This window comes from Vollenhovia emeryi, unplaced genomic scaffold (assembly GCF_000949405.1).
Source record: "Vollenhovia emeryi isolate VEMERY1.0 unplaced genomic scaffold, V.emery_V1.0 DF939122.1, whole genome shotgun sequence".
NCBI lineage: Eukaryota > Metazoa > Arthropoda > Insecta > Hymenoptera > Formicidae > Vollenhovia > Vollenhovia emeryi.
The window spans coordinates 2,334,554-2,354,008 of NW_011967244.1; the positions used below are offsets into that span (position 1 = coordinate 2,334,554).

A 19,455-nucleotide genomic window follows, 5' to 3' on the forward strand; every position below is an offset into this window, starting at 1 on the left:
CCCCCGCCCTCCTCGTTGCGATGTCCGATCCCCTCTGCGTTTTATTCTTTTCGCGTATATCCCTCGGTCTCCGCGTAGATAATATCGTGTCGCTCGCTCCACTTGTAAATCAAACGATATCGGCGGTCGGTCGGCTTTTCGATATTTTATCGGGGGGAGGGGGGGAATACGATTTAAACGGGATATTAAATATGCAAATGTAAATCTTCGTTGTGTATTCTCTTTACCCCACATGTATATTACAAGACCCCGGTATAGAGAATAGTGACGTTCGGAAAAAAATTGAAGGGTGAGATGAAACGAATAGCAACTACGACGCGAGTCACCGACAACTAGGATCGTGGCTCGAATTTTTTATTACGCGAGGATCATTTATCCGTTTCAGTAATTTACTGCGCATTTATATACACGTTATTCGTTTAGTCTGCACATCGTAACGCGCATGTTGATAAAAACCACCGGTACTAGAAGATTTAATATCGATTGCACACCGAATGAATATTCAGCGTGTGATTGGGGGAGGCCCACAATGTTGCTACGCGTTCACGTTCTAACGAGCGTGCATTCCATCGTGATCAATTATCCTAATTGACAATTAGTCGCCGGACATCATGAGATATCAAGAATGAAAATGTAGCGTTAAATCAATAGCGATAAAATGCGAAAAGCAACTTTATTTCTATACAAATAAATTTATAATATTAGTTTTTTTTTGACAGATTTATATTTATGTGAATTACTATAAGGCTCTTAAAAAGTTACATATGCACTTACATGAATATCAATATTTATAGAAGAGAGAGAAGAGAGGGTGGGGGGGGGAGACAGCTTAAGCAAGATTAAAACTTGTAAAAGAACTTTTTATCATTGAAATTGCAGCACAGAATGTAGCAACGTCAGTGTTTTTAGATATGTTTCATTTTAGGTGTAACAACCAAAAATATTCGTACACCGAGCGAATTTTCTGTTAAAATTCATCCTGAAAATTATGTAATCGGACAACACGGCATTTCGAAGAATTTTATCAGAATTTTTTGAAATTCTACTATACGTTTTACTAGTAATTATACTCGGCACACATTGTGGTAAAATGTATGGCAACATTTCAGCAAACTCTCATAAAGTTCCTCGAAATGTCATGTTGTCCCACGATTACATGGTTTTCAGGGTAAATTTGAAGAGAAAATTCTCTCCGTGTACTTTCTTAATTCTATTCTATTTAAAAAAGTACATGATAATTGATAAAAAAATTCCAAGAAAGTAAATTCTAAATAGTTGATGTCTTAATTTTGTGCAGCATACTTGTAGCATCATGAGAATATATTTACACCCTCAGAAAGGATTTCTGTTACTGAGACAAAAATATTCTTGACGCATTTTATTTCTTACAACCTCATTTAGCATAAAAATAAGACGATATCAAAATAAAATCAATAATTCTTATTCTCCTCTATCGAATTAAAAAAGATTGACTTACTATATGTAGACAAGAGTAACTTATATAAATGTAAGTTTATATATTCTTGCGTTTAGAATAAATTTTCCCTTCGTTTTACAAAGCACGAAGTTGGCACCGCGATATTCGAGAAAAGACGATACTTACTATCATTTTATTCTAGACTTTAGAATTTTTCATTTAAGATTAAAATGTTTCTTTCTCTATAATAAATATGATTGGCGCTACATCGCCAATTTCCTATTTTTTATAGATCCTATTTTATGATACATTGAAGTGTAATAGCATTGGATCCGGAAATTTTTTCTGTGGGAGTAGAGAGTTTAAAAAAGTGTCATACATTAAGTGCGCGAGAATTTAGGAACATATACATATTTCTGCAGGAATAAATATATATGGCAATGGCTCTCTCGCGTATAATATAACTTGGTTTGAAACTACCTCGCTAATTCCGCAGTTCGAGAAGGTATTTATCGTTATTAACAAAGTGAGAACGCTAGTTCGAAGAGGCAGGTCAATGCGTTGGGGACATTATCGAAATCGATTTTCGATTCGACATGGCTGGATCGGCGCTGGATTGAAACTTCATAACGCGAACAATCGACAACTTGGCACACGGTGTTATACGCTGTTCGCGTTAGTTATATAATTGCGGCGCAAACTCGCTTTGACGTAGTAGACAGTGAATTTGTTTAATATATTATTAAAGACGAAGAAACAAACTGTAAAAACCGGATTATGTAATTCAGTTATCGCCACTGTAAAGTTAGCACTTCATTTTTAATAATCGAAAGTTTTATTAACAGTTCTGTTTGCATATGCAACGTGCCTTGGAAAGTTAGCGTCTAATATTTTCAAATAATTTTTTCTATCCAAATGAATGGAATTGCAGTGCTCAATGATACAAGCTTCATAATCAACGCTGACTAGTAAAATACCCCAAAAAAATAAATTTTGTAACTCTACATAGCATGAATTTATTTATTTGTTTGACGAATCGTTTTTGTTTGGAACTTTTCTGTTTCGAATTAGGCGAACTGTAGGGATTTTGAAGTAATTCTCTCGATAATTAGGATTTCATAGCGTCTCGATCTGTGTTTCGAATAATGAAATTCATTCACGAAATTAATATCGCCAACGAGACGACGCAAAGTTTTTCATACGATTACGTAAGACCGTTCCATTCGGCGATTTAATTAGCATTCTCTGGCAGCGTCGGGACTTCCGCTTTTCTTTTTCTATAGCTTGCTCGGCCAGTCGTCGGAGAAGAGCAAAAATTTTTCCGTCGGATGTTCCCCCAATTAAAAATTCCGGATAGCTGAGCGCGCCTAATTATCGCTCGTGCACGAACAGTCGGGCGAAGTTCTTAATCAGCGATGGTTAATTGAGAAGCTGCGGTAGCGATCGACCAATTCTACGAACAAAACCACTTCTGCGGAAGCTTTATGCGTATGCATCGCTGCCTCGTTTTTTCCCTGCGTTTCTCTTGAGGCTGCATCCTTTATTTTTCACAAGGAAGGAAAGTAAAGAATGGGTCGAGAGAGGATCGAAAATTCTACCTTCTCATAGCCTTCTCGTACTGACAGCCATTTTTTGCATTTTTAAGTCTTCAGTTCCAAGTTCACTCTTCTTAATTAAAAGATTCTCTGATCGATTTAAAATCGCACTTTCCTTAAACATTCATTAATTTGTTATCATTTCAGTCACAAAACTATGTTACATCACAAAGATGTACATCTGAAAGTTTTTTTTAGAAAAAGTATTATACCGAATTTAACTAACGAGCACTAGCTGTTAATTATATCAATAAAACTAAACAAAAAAATTTGTAAAATAATTGGATCACGAAAGGGTTAAGGAAAACCGACCGTAATTTTAAAGGAATCCGCAGGACGAAAACAGGTTCGGTGAATTTACTATTAGAGCATTCTATGTTCCATGCATGTCTTCCTGCAAATTATGCAAACTCGCGGAGATGGCCAGCCGATTGTAAAGTAGAATGTCGTAGGGAAAGTAATCAAATTTCAGTCCTGTTAAATCCTGCAATGAATGTGCATTCCGAGGAGCGTCATCCAAGGCAGACAGGAGAAGGGAGATAGGGGTTGGGAAAGGGCGTGAAAGGAAAGCATGGAGAGGAAGTACTGTCACTCGAGGGCGATTAACGATCGCTGATAAAACGCCTGATGGTAGGCGAGTTAGAGAGATTGACTGCTTTCGCAATAACGCCAGGATAGCATTAGCAATCTAGTTTATTAATTTGCTCGCTACTTAGAGGAATGCGTTAATTAATCGGCGTGTTATCAGATAGTTGTAGTGACTGATGAGATACGAAGTGAAGGATGTACGGTCTCGAGGATATCGCGGTATTGTCGCTAAGTGATAAATTGATGACGGAAAGTTGAGCAATTATTTCTGAGAATGTAACGAATAACTCTTCTTTTCCCAAATTATTCAAAGAGGGGAGATTGATGTAAAAATCGATGTAAATTACTCACTATTACTTGTTGATTGTAATAGTACGTTGGGGAACTAATTACTAAAATGGCATAGATTTTGCAATTTCCACGATGTATTGTCCTATCCTAATTTAGCTCAATTAAATCGAGTTTACTAGCATCAAATGTACTACGTGTTTGTAAAATTTAATGGAACACTTAACGTATGTTCGATTAAATTGATGTATTGCTGTTATTACGTTCATTAACGAACTGTCGGCGCGTTTGTATCTCATCGACGTTACTCCTCGCGATAATTGTCGCTAATTACGCTTCGCGCGTTCGCTTTATTTGAACAAACGCGCCATTATTTCTTTGCTTCTTGGGTCATTGTCCACCTCGTTACAGCGATCGTTCTAATGAATCGTCACGGGTTTCAGTATCGATTTTTAGCCGCAAGTGTCGCGGCATCTGTTTCATTTCGGATTGGAGCACGTTCGATCGCACCTTTTCAACAGTTAATAAAGCAAGGGACGGTCGCATTGTTATTTTTCCGCACGTATGCGTCTTGCTTGAAATATTTTATCATAGAAAAAATTGAAAAACATCTTTTCTGCGATTTTCAATTTAGTAGTTAAAACTACGGATATTGTTACATATAAATGTTCTTGGAGTAATATTTAGAGATTAATGTCAGAGCAGATTAATTTCCTTTTAAAATCAATACATATATTATTTTGTTCGATCAGCAAAGTCTGTTATCTGGATCAATTAAATATAGGTTGCATTCAACAATGTGTCGATTCTGCTTCAGGCTTTCACCAGGGATACATCACGTACTGTCAAACAATGACAATCGATGCACGAACGCCACTGCAATCGTGCAGTTTATATTGAATGCGCTTTTTTCCAGGAGAAATCCGTGTAGCGAATAATTCGTGAATAGCGTCCAACTTGGTTTAGCGCTAAAATACTTCCGCAACAAAGAGGTGAATAAAATGGCCTTTTTTTCCGTACAGCTGCAGTCTCGATGTAATGAAAGCTTGCATCGCGGTGGCCCCTTTTTCGCATTCATCCCTCGGTTGCCGTCGTCGCCTCTCTCGCGAGCACAGTTTTTCACGGCAGCAGCCACCTTCCGTTTGTTTATAGCTTCAACTATTTACCGTCGCCGAGGAAACGGGAAGGTTTTATCACGGACCCATGTTAAATTGTTAAAAGAATGACGCGCGAGGAGAATTTCATCGAGTTTTTGTTATTAAAAAAGAAGCACAAGGAACTTTTAGATGAGCTAATTTTTTCGAATTTCTTGCTACGCTTTTCCTGGTTCCTTTGGTAATAATAATCGTATTTATTCTTTTATTAATATATCGACGTGTATTTAATATACATATTATCGAAAGTTTAAAACTTTTTGTTAAATGGACAGGCTAAACAATAGTCATAATAATAAATAGTCACGAATACGGATTCTCAAAGTCGATTCTTACCTTTTATTTCTTGTTTCGTTGATTAATTGACAAATTCTCTCTATTGAAGAAAGTTAGTGTTAATATAACGTAAACTAGCACAGAAACAGGTAGCTAACATAAATATAATGTAAATAAACGTGACTGTGAACAAATAGATCTACACTTGTAAAATAAACAAAGCGAAACAGTTGGGTGGAAAGGCAAAGAGAAGCCCGTTGCATGAGAAATTTGCGACGAACGAAACTTAAATTTGCATTAGATCGCCAATTGCACGAGGAAGGCTTACCGGGATGTAGGGACATCCCGACTTGGGGCGAAATCCAAATATTGCTTACGTGCCCTACGAACCGTTGACATTAACCGCGCGCCAACTCGTTAGCTATCGCTAATGCCGCCGTTTCGAAATTAACGAAATTCAGTAATTGAGTAACAGGAGAGGAGAGGGGCGGATCGTGTAATATTCACTTGGTTCTCTCGCGACGCCGGATCAATATTTAATAAATGTTTCAATCTACCTGAAACAACAAATTTATTGGCTCGAACGATTACCACTCGCCGACAATCGCGCCCGAGGGTCCGTGCACAACTAATTAAAAGCACGGGGGGTATAATTGAATATTAAGAATTCTGCCCGACAAAGCGACAGGCGAACGACGGGGAGAGGGAGACAAACCGAGCGTGCGATAGGGGAAAAGCAACGGCGAATTTTCGCGGAACAGGCGAGTTGCGACTGATTTTAATTAAAGACAAACATCCCGTTCAACTAGACGAGGACGCGACGCTCTTTCGCGGCCAACTTGCAGGAACAACCGTCCCGAAAGACTCGTCCGCTTCTTTTTGCTCCTCCCGCTTTGTCTTTCTCCCGTTACTCCTTGTTTTTCCGTTTTCCCTTCGCTTTTCTCCCTTTTTTTTCCCCTCTCTGGTACTCGGTCGTTGATTTTCCGCGGCATTCGCCCTCGGCTCTTTTACGCCAACTATCCGGCGAAACCTCGGACAAGACGTCGAAAACTAGAAACGAACCAAGCGCGGAGAAAGCCGACAATAGAATGGGGGAAAGGTTTTCAAGAGATGAGACTGCCGTTGAACGAATGTAGATAATTTTCAGAGAAAACTCACGAGCAAAGAGGCGGGAGTTGGCTTGGACTTTCGTCGAGATAATTTGTGAAAAGTGACGCCAGCTTGCTCTAACAACCCCCCTGTATCTCGCTTTTTCACGGCGCATTCGCCTTCAGTCGGTTCGACACGAGGTGTACAAATACACATACTTAAAAAACTGATCGCGTTAAACCTGAGATAAACTAGTGGTTAGCGGCCCTGTTTGCGCTTGAAATAAAATAAGTTTCTACCGTTGTGAGAAAAGGAGGGAATCAGTACGCGGGAAAAAAGCGGAAAACGTAAGTGAAGTTAATAACGAAGCTCCGATAAAGCGTTATAAATAATTTTTGGTACGGGGAGGTGCAATAAATTTGAGCAAAAGGGGCATTTTTACTGCAAAAGAGGCAACAAACGTAAATTCACGTTACGTATGCTCCCAACCCCTCGTACGTCGTCGAGTCTCTCGCAGCGAAATGCAACTCGTACCATATCGCTTTGCCGGTGAAACAAGGTGGACTCTAATGAATAACGAATGAGGGAGGAAGACCGAGCGAAGTGGAAGAGTAAAAGATTAGCTTCTGGCGATATTCCTTCCATCGCATCTATCTTCTTTATTGCAAATTCGACTAGTCGACGTGACGCCGCGCACTCCACGCGCCAGCCCCTGGAACAATAAATGACTCCTACGGAATTCCATCCGGCGCCGACGCACACGCTCGCAAAGGCGCGGATCTCGCGATAAATGACTCAGATAAAATGAATCGTGGAAACTGCTCAAGGTCGTGCCGAGGTGCCGCATTGCGTTCGGTGCGATGCACCGGTATCGATTGTTCCTCGCGACTCTCTCAATCATTGCAGTCCCAGCAGTTCGTCGCGCATGAAAAATTGTGGGTACGATAATGGAACTTGTGTACATGACAGACGGATATATTTATCGGATACAGTGTATAAAAGGAAAGTACGAAATTTTCCAATGTAAATAAATGTTTTCCACAATTTAAATGTATTACATAAATTAGCATCGTTATTATTACAAGTGACATAGACCAGTCTTTTGGCCAAGTGTTGCTACGCGGGAAGAATTTTCACTTAAAATTTACCTCGAAATTCATGTAATCGTGGGACAACGTGGCATTTTGAAGAACTTTATGAGAGTTTTTGAAATTTTGCCATACATTCTACTAATAAAATGTATACTAAGTATAATTACTAGTAAAATTGTTTGACAAAAAAAATTGTCTGGTACGTGTTGTGCATTTTGTGTATATTCGAAGATTCTGGTACTCCTTTTCTAATCTTCGAACCCTTGGCCGTGAATAACTAATTAACAAATTCATTTCTTTCAATTATACACTTAAGTTCAGAGTTTATTCAATTTTTTAAGATACTTTTAACTGCCAGAAATATAAATTGCTCAATAAAGAAAGTTGGTCTTTAATTACTAAGATTTAATTTCTTTTTCCGTTTTCACAGTCAAGCTTGATCCTTACGAAAACTTCGTCACTGAATATTATACAAAAATGTATGGTAAAATTTCACAAAACTCTCGTACAATTCTTGGAAATGCCACGTTGTCCCACGGCTACACGATTTTCAGGATAAATTTTAGGAAAACATTATCTCCGTGTAAATAACGTACATTCAGGAAAGCACAAGTCCGCGATAGAACTGGGCAAAGTTAAACGAAGGGTGAGTCGAGTATCCGAAACGCGAATACCCGTGGACACGATATCGTTCGATGAAAAGGAGCGCGCTCGTTACCGACGAAGGGGTAAACGGGTGGAAACGGCGATCGGCGGAAACAAGATCCGAGTGCAGGAGATTAGTTTCCAGGGGATACCGACCCACGCGACTTTTTCCATCTCCGGCGATCCGCGAGACGTTCGAATTTCCGTCGTAGTCAGCCATGCGATGCACGCGGAGCTCCCCTATCGGCGGAGGATGTGTTTCCTGCAGGATGTTGTATCCTTAATGTGTTTACCTTGGCTCCTGACCCTGATCGAACCCTCGCGTGTCTTCCCTTCTGCGCGCTTGGAATATCCACTTGAAGAACATCCGTGCTCCTCGTCGCTTAGCCCGGCAGTTAGGCGGGTACAAATTGCGCGGTGTGCAATGTTAATGGATTGTTGCGACTTAGAAACGAACGATCCCAGAAGCATATGCTAAAACATGGGACCGTGCTAATAAATTAGTCTGGTTAGTTGCACTTGAGGACAAAAGATAACAGATTAGTCCACTTTACTCGAAATATCACCCACAATTGGTGCAACAAAATTAAATTTCATGCTATATGTAGAAAAACTCTTGCGTAGGAAATCACGTCAACATTCTTAAGAAAATGTTGAATGTTAATATAATTTTCTATTATTAATTAATATAAATCTTGTTTTAGCCTATGTTTAAAAGATATCGCTAAGTTCCCTTTTTGCGAACTAAGATTTGGGAAGACAAATAAGCAACAAGATCGTATTCTTTTCAAGTGAAATTTTTATTTTAATAGAATCTAAATTAAAATCTTAGTTGCAAAAACATACGATATCGGAAATGAAAATGTCGCGACGATTAATGATCTCCCTTGACGTATTCGCTAATTGTAAGTAAAACTCGATTCCAAGTTCATCAGAGAATCTGTCATTGAAATTAAAAAAAATTGGCCGAACTGTGGAATACTCCGTATGGAATACTCTGTATTATTTGGGCGTGATCTCTAAAATTCAAACTTTGCAAACCGTTTACGTTATTGACAGAGGATTGTACGAAACGCAGTTACTCGCGCGCGTTCATTTCAAATTCAATTTGGCGTCGCATCAGTCTGCGATACACAACGTCAATCCCTATGCTAATTCAATTTTCCTGGTATGGTATATGCCTCTAGATGAGACTTTCCGCTCCGAGGTGACACACGTGTACATTCAACTTTAAATAATACGTTTCCCGGCATATCGCAGTTAACTAAGAAAAAATTAGTGGAGTCCATAATTGAGCCAATAGTTGAAGCAATGATCGCGGTAAATTAATTGACAACTGAAATTTTCGACGGGATATTTGCTCAGTCCTTGGAGATTTCTGCTTAGAGACAGCCGAGGCTAATACAGTAAGCGAAATCGCGCTCTGCTTTAATGACCCAAGGTAGTCGTTCCAAACACGATATTCTACTTAGCACCATCAAAGCAGGAAGCCCTACCCGTAGATGAAGCTTCACTTCTGAAGAAGCATCCATAAACTATCTTCCTTGTTCCCGTGCTCTCATCCAACGGAGAGCCATCTCCCACGGGATAAGACAGGAGAAACCGGCCGTCCTCCCCTTCTTCCTAAATTCTTCCTTCCGTGGCCTCGACGGCAAATTGATAGATCGCCCTATGACCCGCCCGTGATCTCGCGCGCGGTTGCATGTGGGAGATACGTCACGTGATTTGATGGATTCGACCGCGATTTTATCATATGAAAGGACAAACTATGTAATAGAAGATAAAATAAATGATATTTACACGCGCGCTTGCATGTCTGCACGCTACATCGTTCAAGTCGGCCTCACGGTATTTCCATGCCTCGAAAGATAGGGAACTTTTATACGCGGGCACTTCTCGAAGATATGTAAAAGACTGAAGAAAGATTGCCGCGCAGGAAATGCGACACGTGACAGCTCTATGAATATATCTCCGGAATTAAGTGCGCGAAAGCAATAAGTGCCATCTTGTTGCCCAAGTAACTTTGAGCGGAATGAAAGGAATTTTTTTCGCCAAGAGCTTCACCAGCGATAGATATTTAATATCAAGAATTCGGAAAATGCGAGGAACGTTGCGCTCCACTTCTCGTTGAAAATCCAAACGAGACTGTACATATTTTGAATAACTAGACGCTTTATTTTTCACAAGAGAAAATATGCACTTAATATATTATCTCGTTCTCTCGCGGAGCGCGCACGGGGTTGGAGTTTGTCCCCCATGGATGCAACGCCAATTTAAGCCGCAGACGTTATACGACGCTGCGAAACCACGCGTAGAGCGCGGCGCAATTACACGTTCGCTCGCGTTGCTAACTTTTCGCCGCACCGAACTTTAATGTACAACGTCGAAACGAAGATGCGGGATGCCGTGAAATGAAATCTACGGCGGCGGTGTACGCGCGGGTCGCTCACGCGGTCCCCACGTAATCCTGGCGGCGTAATGCAACACGGGCTGTGCGCCGCGCGCCGCGCACAACCTGATTATGTCCATTTGTTGCCCACTCGAAACCCCCGGGCGATATCGCGGGGAACTTAATCCACCCGAGTTAGTTGCGCGTGCTCGTTCCTCGTGGGATCGTCTAAGATTTATCTTCTTGTGAAATATTTTCTCCCGGCTTTCCAACACACCGACCGAGGTCTCACAGGCTCCTCCTCGGGCGCGGGCGAAGCGCGTACGACGGCAGAGAATACACGCTCGCTTTTCTCGGCACGCTTCTCCGCCTCGCTCTCTCGCTTCCTCGGCTATATCCCGAAGCCGTTCCCGTTTTACGTGTGCGGCATTCCCGCGAGTACGCGGCCCCGGATAGCTGCGACTGATAAACCGGCGTATAAATATCCCCGACAACTTTGCATCCCCGGCTACCTACGCGTTACACGGCGAGAGGGAAAGGGGGTTGATAATGAAGATTCGCGTCCATCGGAAGTTCGCGATTTTCCGGCTGGCCGCGCGCGTCCATTTCGCGATCGAGCGATTTAATTGGCTGGAACTGAGAGCTAATCGTTCACCGGAGTTCGTAATGAAAAGGGCCTCCCCCTCCCCCCATTAGTGAAGCCGTTCGCATTATTTTTACGATGAATCAAGTGAGAATTTCGATGTCGTCGAGAGGTCAACGTCTGCACTCCGAAGCGCGATGTTTATATATGATAGAGCACATTTTCTTATCCAGAAAACTTTAATTGATTTGCGCTATTGTTATAAAAATTCGCTATAAATGCAAGTCATTTTTGCACCTTCAGCTTTTAACTCTTTAGGAGATTACAATTTACTTGATTGCGTGAGTTAGAGGCAATTTTATTATCTCGCGCTTTCCGAATACAGCCGAAGCTGTTAAACACATTTGCTCTTCAGGGAAGGAAACATACAAATGCAGGTAACACGACGGCCTTAAGTAGTGACGTTCGCGACGAATTTTCGGGGCGTCTTAAAGTGCAAGTGGTAACGCGTTTACTTAGTCAGACACGACTCTCCACTTTAGCCGGGATTAACGTCTGATAATAAAATGGAGTACAGAGGGATTAATTCGATTTCGCGGATGTTTCGCTTAATACACGGCCGACTGTCATTATCAGTTTCTCTGCCGGGTGTTAGTCTTTCCTCCGTAAGACCCGGGCACGAAGTAGAAAGTTACTTAATCTTCTTACTACGCTTACCCTCGAGCCCGCCCGACGCCGCCTTAAACTTCGACTACCAGCATTTCAATGTATACGTATATTCACGAAACGCTAAGCTATCGCTAAACCGTATCACAGGCGTTCGCGTCTTACTCGACGCCTCGCTCGCGAGAATATCGATTGTACGTTCCATTAGGATTTTTGAGATTTCAATTTCATTGACCCTTTGAAGTGTACATGTTTCCTTCCAGCCGAATTTTCTGAAACTTAATACTTCAGGGTTCTTTGGGTCGCTGATTACGATTCTGATGTCAGAATTACAAAATTCAAATACAGATTTTCAGACGTCATGTTGGATTCGCCATTACAAATTTTGTAATTCTGACGTCGTGTGCGTAATCCGCAACCCGAAAAACTTCCGAGTACCAAGTTCCAGATAAATCGATTGCACTTTTTGTAATTTCGACTTTTTATATTGCATCCGTCATGCTCAATTTTAAAATTTTCAAAATTTGACTTCAGATGAAAAATCAGTGATTTCAAAAGCTCCCAGATACCTAGTTTCGGAGTGTCGTTTATAGGAATAATTTTTTGACTACGGAACATCTTGTGTAAAACAAAATTTTTTAATTATAGCTTTAACTTTGATCCTTCCCTGAAGAGCAATATAATGAGTCAATCGTCGTTAATTTTAAAATTTCGACTTCAGATTTACTGTTAGCAAATCACAAACCTTCTAGATATGAAGTAGTCAAGACATCGGATCGAAAGGAGTGTTAATTTTTTAACTTCGGAAAGTGTAACATTTATGTTACACCGTGCTTCAAAGGGTTAAGGTCTTATTTTACAGCCTAATGTATAAATGTATACATTTACATTATAAACGTCTAGCAGTTGTAGCCGAGTAGTCTTGTCTTTGATAAATTTCGAAATTTTGTTAAATTAATAATATTACGATGTTACGAGAAATGAGACGTTTAACGTTTTTCGAAAGTAGAACTCTATTACGGGTGATCAGAAATTAAATGTTATAGACTCTTTCGACTGTCAAAGGGCCGAGAGCACAAAAGCAGTAGTAGAACTCTCTGCAGAGTCAGACCATTTAGAGTCGGAGTAGTTCTCACTTGCTATTATAGTTAGAACTGTACTTTCCCGACTCCTGGTATACAATGCGTAATGTGAGGATGTCTGAAAACAGCGGCGAATGGAAATAACAATAAAAATGTCCCTCGACAAAAGTTACTGTGTAACAATTTGAATTTAAATAGAAATAGTTGTAGAGGAGTGTTACATATTTCAACTGAAAACTAAACCGTGCTTAATAGCGATCCACGGGAGGAGGGGATGGAGCTTTTTAATTTTTAAACAATATATTAACTTACGTCAAACCGCGACAAGTATTTCCGCTCACAGCGCGCTGTCGTGCGGATTTGCAAAACATTCTATCCTCTCCACTTTTCCTCTTCGCTCCTGTTATTTTCATTTTTCTCTCTTTTACTGCATTTTATGTGCCTCTCTCCCATCGAGTGTACAGCACGCCGGATCTGAATATCTCGCTTCTTTAAAGGGGTCTTATCGCGTAGCAAACGTGACCACGGTTGCGCCGTCTCACGACGTCGAATACGACGGTACGTACGGTATATCTTTCAGAGCTTGTTCGCGAGCGTGATATCGAATTGCGTAGTCATACGTGAAGGCAGACGGATGACGCATCCGATCGCCCGAGGAAATTCAGATCCTTATGTATCTACACGAGATTTTTCGGGTCGGGGATGACAAGGGGCGTCGGGCGGGGACGGGGGTGCCGCTATACGTGCGAGTGCCTAAGAGGAATTTTCAGATCATGATCCACTGAGAAAGAGGATGTGCGCCGAGAGGCGGGGCGGGGTGGGCACCTGGCATCGACGGATTCGTATTATAAATCCGTCCGCGGAATCCCCGTGGTTATTTCGCGGTAGATATTCCCCGAGATACGATTTCGCCGTACGAGAAATATGCCGATAATAATCGTCGTATTAGATCTCAATCCTGCCACGCCGATAGCACGTCGACGTACGCGCTTGTGATAGACATTTCGCTTTGCCCCCCCCCCCCCTCTGTCTGCATTTTTAATCTCTGAATCCCCCACGAGTTACGTACAAGTGTACAGCGTGCCGCGACGATAAGAAAAAGCTTTACACGAGCGTGCAAATGTCGTAAAGAGAGAAATATTCAGAGAAGATCCCATAATACTTTATCAAAGCTCCGACAATAATACCGTACGGCGCGATTCGCGTGCTGGTGAAACGAGAAGTTCTCCACGGCGAAATTATTCTGCCTCCTGAAGTTTCCATGGAAATGAATTCCGTACAACTGCGATACTCCGTGCAAAGAAGACGCGACCGTGGTCAATGTCCCCAACTTATAACGAAGGGCTGCACGTGCCGTAGTTCGCGATCGGTCGATTCATCGGGGCAGAGCAGGCGGAGGGAAACTTCGCCGGCGGCATGGTACAGCTTTTTCATAATTGATCGTCCAATCGATACACTCCGCTATTCTGCTTTCAGGACTCGAGGCCGAGTTGTACTACGTGCGGGAGGGGGTGGTCAACACGTACGCGATGAATTTCGTCGTGCCGGTGCCGGCGAACATAGCGGACCTAGAATTTTCATGGCAGAGCCTCATAGGACACCCGGTAAGTGCAGACGCTCGTAGCATAATCGAACACCCCAAGCCTACGAGTTATAATTCCAATGCCGAGTCAACGTTTCCGTTTTGTTCCGATATCTGCTCGAAGCAAAAGACTCTGGAGCAAAAGATCTTTTAATGTACAACTTATACGTCATCCAATTGCAAACGCATACGAGAACCATCAGTTCTCCGCGACAAATTTCTTCCGTCATCCAAGCGGAATATTTCAAGATCCCTTTTACGTTCTCGGTCACGAAAGAAATCACGATTCGCATATCCGCGGCTGCCGCCGAGGGATGTTAAGCCGGGTTCTCCCGTGCGTTCGAGCAAAACGTTTCCGCCGGCGATTAACGAGACGCAACAATGCGGAACAAAGTAAACACGTGACCCGGCTGGAATGGTAACACACGGTATCCTCGTTTACGTTCCGCTGCGGGATGGTGGCCCGTCACGGTGGTTTACCGGGGGTGTTCGCCGAGGGTTAAGAGGGGCTCGGCACGGCGGCTCGTGAAGGGCGAGGCACGACAGTGCAGGGCTGTATCAATACTCTATCAATATGAAATACAAACAGATGGCCTGGGCGTGAAAGGGACGGAGCAAGCCGGTGCACGCCGTGCGGTTCGGTTTTGCGCTCCCTTCGGTCACCAAGGAAACCGAACGCGCCCTCGAGACCCCTCGTGATGCGGTAGGGCGCGGGAAAAACGTGAAAAGTCGCGATCGGATGTTAAACGACGAGGAAACCTTCGTTCTACAACTAACCGCTGTTGCGTCTGATTGATTGTGACTGCCGTATCAAATTCTGCCGATTATTAGTCTGCTGATTAGCCTCAATCTATGTACCCATTGTTACTCTTCATACTCTTTGTACAGTCGGTTATCGTTGAAGATGACGCGGAATCGTGTTATTCGATACTTGCAGTGATTTTGTCCAAGGCCTGGTTTTTCATTTTCTGGTTAATTGTCAATCAGAAGTTAGTCGATTCTCTATCTCTTCTTATGGAAAGTCGATTAACCTCTGGTTAACAGTCGAGGGGAAACCGCTGAGGGCATTGTGGTGTACAGATTCGCGGCATTACTGGGCATTACTAGGCATTTTTGGGGCATTAGGTCTTGCTGGGGCATTATAAAGATAAAATAAGATAAAACAAGATAAATAAGATAATAAGATACAGTATTATGCCCTACTGGGCATTAATGGGCATTGGTGTACAAGATTTTGGTCAGCGGTTTCCCCCTCGTTAACAGTTAACCAGAAAATGAAAATCTGAGAACATTGAAAAACCCAAAGTTACGAAGCAACGTTCCCTGCAATGATTGTTTTACAAATACAGATAATTCTTTCATCTACATTAGTATAGGATATCACTAATATAAACAGTAATTCGCAAAGCGTTTAAAAAGGTGTTTCGCATACTGGCTCGTATTCGCTTGCGCTTATTTGATCGCAAAGTCGCTTTAAATGACGACAACGAGTTCTTTCTTGTCGCCATTCGTATGTTGATGGAACTCGTGTCGCAAATTCATTGAATCCAGGGATTTTCAGAACGAGCGTCCGTAAAAGGCCGATATGTTCGCGCCACGAATCCCGGTCTGTTGTTGGACGCGTCGCGATCGTTGGAGAGACGTCCATCCACTCGCTCGTAGATGTACAACATACGTCTGGCACCATTACGGCGGACGCTTTATTGCGGGAATACCACGGCGACCCATCTTATCCCACCAGGGAGTGTTTTCCAGCCCTCCACTTTTACCCGTTATCTCGTGGACCCATCCGTAGGTTCGTTAACCGCGAAATCGCACCATTTCCGTGATCACGGTGCCGTCGTTTCGCCTTATCTCCTGCTCACTTTCGACACGACGGAAGAGTTTCGTTGCTGAAAACGGCCGGAGACGGCGTAAGAATGGAAGAACGGCGTGCGTAACGGGACGAGAACCAGCGGGAAAATTGGTCACTTAATTTCGTGCGGATAGTTCTACGATAGCCATTCGTTAAAGAGTTTGCGCGAACGCTTCATTGATTCTAAAAACTATTTGAACGGTACATAAATCTTCAATTACTGGAATGGAAACGTCAAAATGCTTAGAATTTTACATTTTCAATTTACCCTGGGAAAAATTCTTTATCACGGGCAAATATCCCTTTCTTTTCTTTAAATAAACTTTTAAAGAAATTCTTTTTTCACTTCTTCTTGAAACTTTTAAAACTTTTTAGAACTAGGTGTTCTTCGCTCACATTCTCCGTTAGATATTAAGAATTTTAATATCTTAAGCTAGATATTCTGTCAAAAGAAAGTCTATGAAGAAATTTATCAATAAATTCATAAACGGTAGACACAGGTGATGCACGTGCAAAACGTTAAAATGCTTTCGCGAGGCTCTGATATATGTTAGAAATTTCTTGCTGCCAGCTAAAAGCATGGCAAATACCGTCCAAACACATTTGTGGGCGTTGAGATATGATGCCTCGTAGCACATTCAACAGCGACTTGATTAAACGTAGTGTTATTCAGTTTTATCGGTGCATCAACGGAACAAAAACTTCTTTTCCTCTGTCAGGGGAACGCTACGTATTCGTCGCGATTCTGACTCACCAGAGTGTTGTTCGGTTTTCGGTTTATCCTACGATCAGATGAGAAGATCTCTAGTAGGATACCGCGATGTGCGTCCCAACTAATCTGGACCGACGATTCCGATCGATGAGTCACGACACTTTGTTACTTGCCTATCCGACGGTCTCATCTATCGAGTGGCTCCCTACGAACGCTCGTGCATAATTCACCTCTGCCATATTCCGGTCGCGAAACGTTGACGGAATCGCGTCGCCGGGCTTATTGTTGACAGCGCGAAGAGGAAGGCTATTTTTCACTTTTAACATGTTTCATCGTAAGATTGCCCTCGGAAGACGTCGCCGCGGCAGTGAAAAATGGAACGAGGCGAGGGACGTCGAGGAGAGCAAAAAGAGATCGCAAAGTAACGCGAAGGCGGAAGCAACCTCGAGCGATAGCACCCTCGATTAGGTCCTCGATTCGCGGATCAGAGTGTAACGCGTTTATTTCTTCCTCGCGGTCCTCTCAGCCTGTCCCTGTTCTCGATTCGTCGCCCGCAGCGAAACGGGAGTTACAGGCCGCTCCGCGCAAGGATATAGACCGAAATGAAGTTTCTCATCGGCGTGGGGTGGCGTCAGGCCGAGTCGGGGATGATTTGTGAATCATCCACTTGTTAGGCGAAAGTTCCGCGCTACTTTTTTTCCCCTCCAGTCGGGATCGGGGTATAGCGACGGGGAGGTCGTGGAAAATGTAGGGAAGGGCGTCTGGCGGTACGCGGAACTATTCTTTCCTGCTCTCTCGGCTCGTTTTCAAACACATCTCTGGACCCTTTCTTCCTCTCCTCCACCCCTCGTCCTTCTCCTGATTTTTTTTATATCTCGCGTTTCCTTCGTATTCTTACTTCGCTCATACGTTTTCCTCCCTCTATCGTGTTTTCCTACGTATCGTATTTTTCCTCTGTCCCTTTTTTTTCCGTTTTTTTCCGTCACTCATTTTTCCTTCGTCTCGCTTCCTTCCTCCCGCCATCTCGCCCCGAGATCGAGTTGGGAGCTGGGGTGGATACAGGGTCGATCTGCGATCTCCCCAGGGCGACAATTACTTGTAATACCGTTGGTCTCTCGGGGCCGATGGGAACTCGATGGGGCGTACTCTCCGTAAGAAAAAAGGATATTACTGTAACCCTCAGTCGAGTCCGGCGCCGCACCCTTACGAAGACTACGATCCGTCGCCCTTGTCTTATCATGGCTGACATGTCTGATGATCTGTCAGGGGCGTCTCTTCAATTAGACGTGTGCATCTCCTGTCTATCATGCGACCGGCGCATTTATATGATTGAAACGTAGCATTAATCCCAACCATGTAGCCCATACTTTGCACTCGACGAAAAAGTTGTACGGGCAGGTGTTCTTCATGATTTTTACCTGTAACTTTTGTGCATTAAAGTGGTATACGAAAAATAAGCGACCCCCTGTGAAGCCTAAAGATAGGCTTCCTGTCCTCTTAATGGTTAAAAAGTACGCACTCAGATTGCTATTAACATAGCGAATTCGATTGCTCGCACTAGTGCGCACTGAGTGCACACCAAGGCCAGTTTATAGTCAATTTTTGAACTTAACTTTGTCTTAAATTCAAAGAGTATTTATCAAAAAAATGATCCGCGTGGATGCTATACAGATCATTTTACTGGCTATGAAATATTTCAAGAAATATTTAAGACGATTCGCAAATGTAAGAATTGACTGTAAACAAGCCTTAGTGCACTCAGTGCGCACTAGTGCAAGCAACCGAATTTGCTATTGATAAAATTGACGCGAAGTTTACTCCCGACTTGGGGTCGGGAATATGATCGTTTCCATTCTGGTTCAGATGCTGACGTCAAAACTAATTACATTGCCATGAGCCTTCGACTCCTAATGCGCAATAGCGTTGGAATTAAGCTTTTGCTTAAATTCTCACGAGAATCAGATCAATCCAATATATTCGGCCGGGAACACATCCCTTAACTACTAAATACCAATTTGCGATGCACTCGGCGGGCGTTCGCTTTGTCGAATGACGCGTCCGCGTATACCATCGAATTCCGGCCACTTCCGTTAATTAATGAAATCCGAGCCGCGGCTCATTCATCACCGGCGATCGTACGCGTCCGCATTAGAACGGACGCGGGTTGTATCTCGTCGCGAGCGCTCCAATATGTATGCGCGGTGTAAACGACGGGCGCCCGCACGCCTTTGCAGTGCGACGATGACGGCAATTTCGAATTAATTGCAAATTCACTGAGATCACGCTGGTTGGATGACGCGGGGGTGATTAATGTCTCCGTGGTAATCCGGAGACCAGCTTCCCGCCCCCACGGTCCATCCGCCAGTTCGCCCCCGTTCGTCTCGTTCTTCCGGCACCGTATACTCGCGGCGCTTACGTATGGTAAGTGCTGTGGGATAACAGC

The 19,455-nt window shown here is 42.9% G+C and overlaps 1 protein-coding gene across 1 annotated transcript in view; it reads left to right on the forward strand.

Annotated features, from left to right (window-relative positions):
- Positions 1–19,455, forward strand: part of LOC105569950 (tyrosine-protein kinase Drl) — a 74,847-nt gene that overhangs the window by 10,874 nt on the left and 44,518 nt on the right. Inside the window, exon 2 of the mRNA XM_012026825.1 lies at positions 14,340–14,467. Coding sequence (XP_011882215.1) covers positions 14,340–14,467 — 128 coding nt within the window. The remainder of the gene's footprint in view (positions 1–14,339; positions 14,468–19,455) is intronic.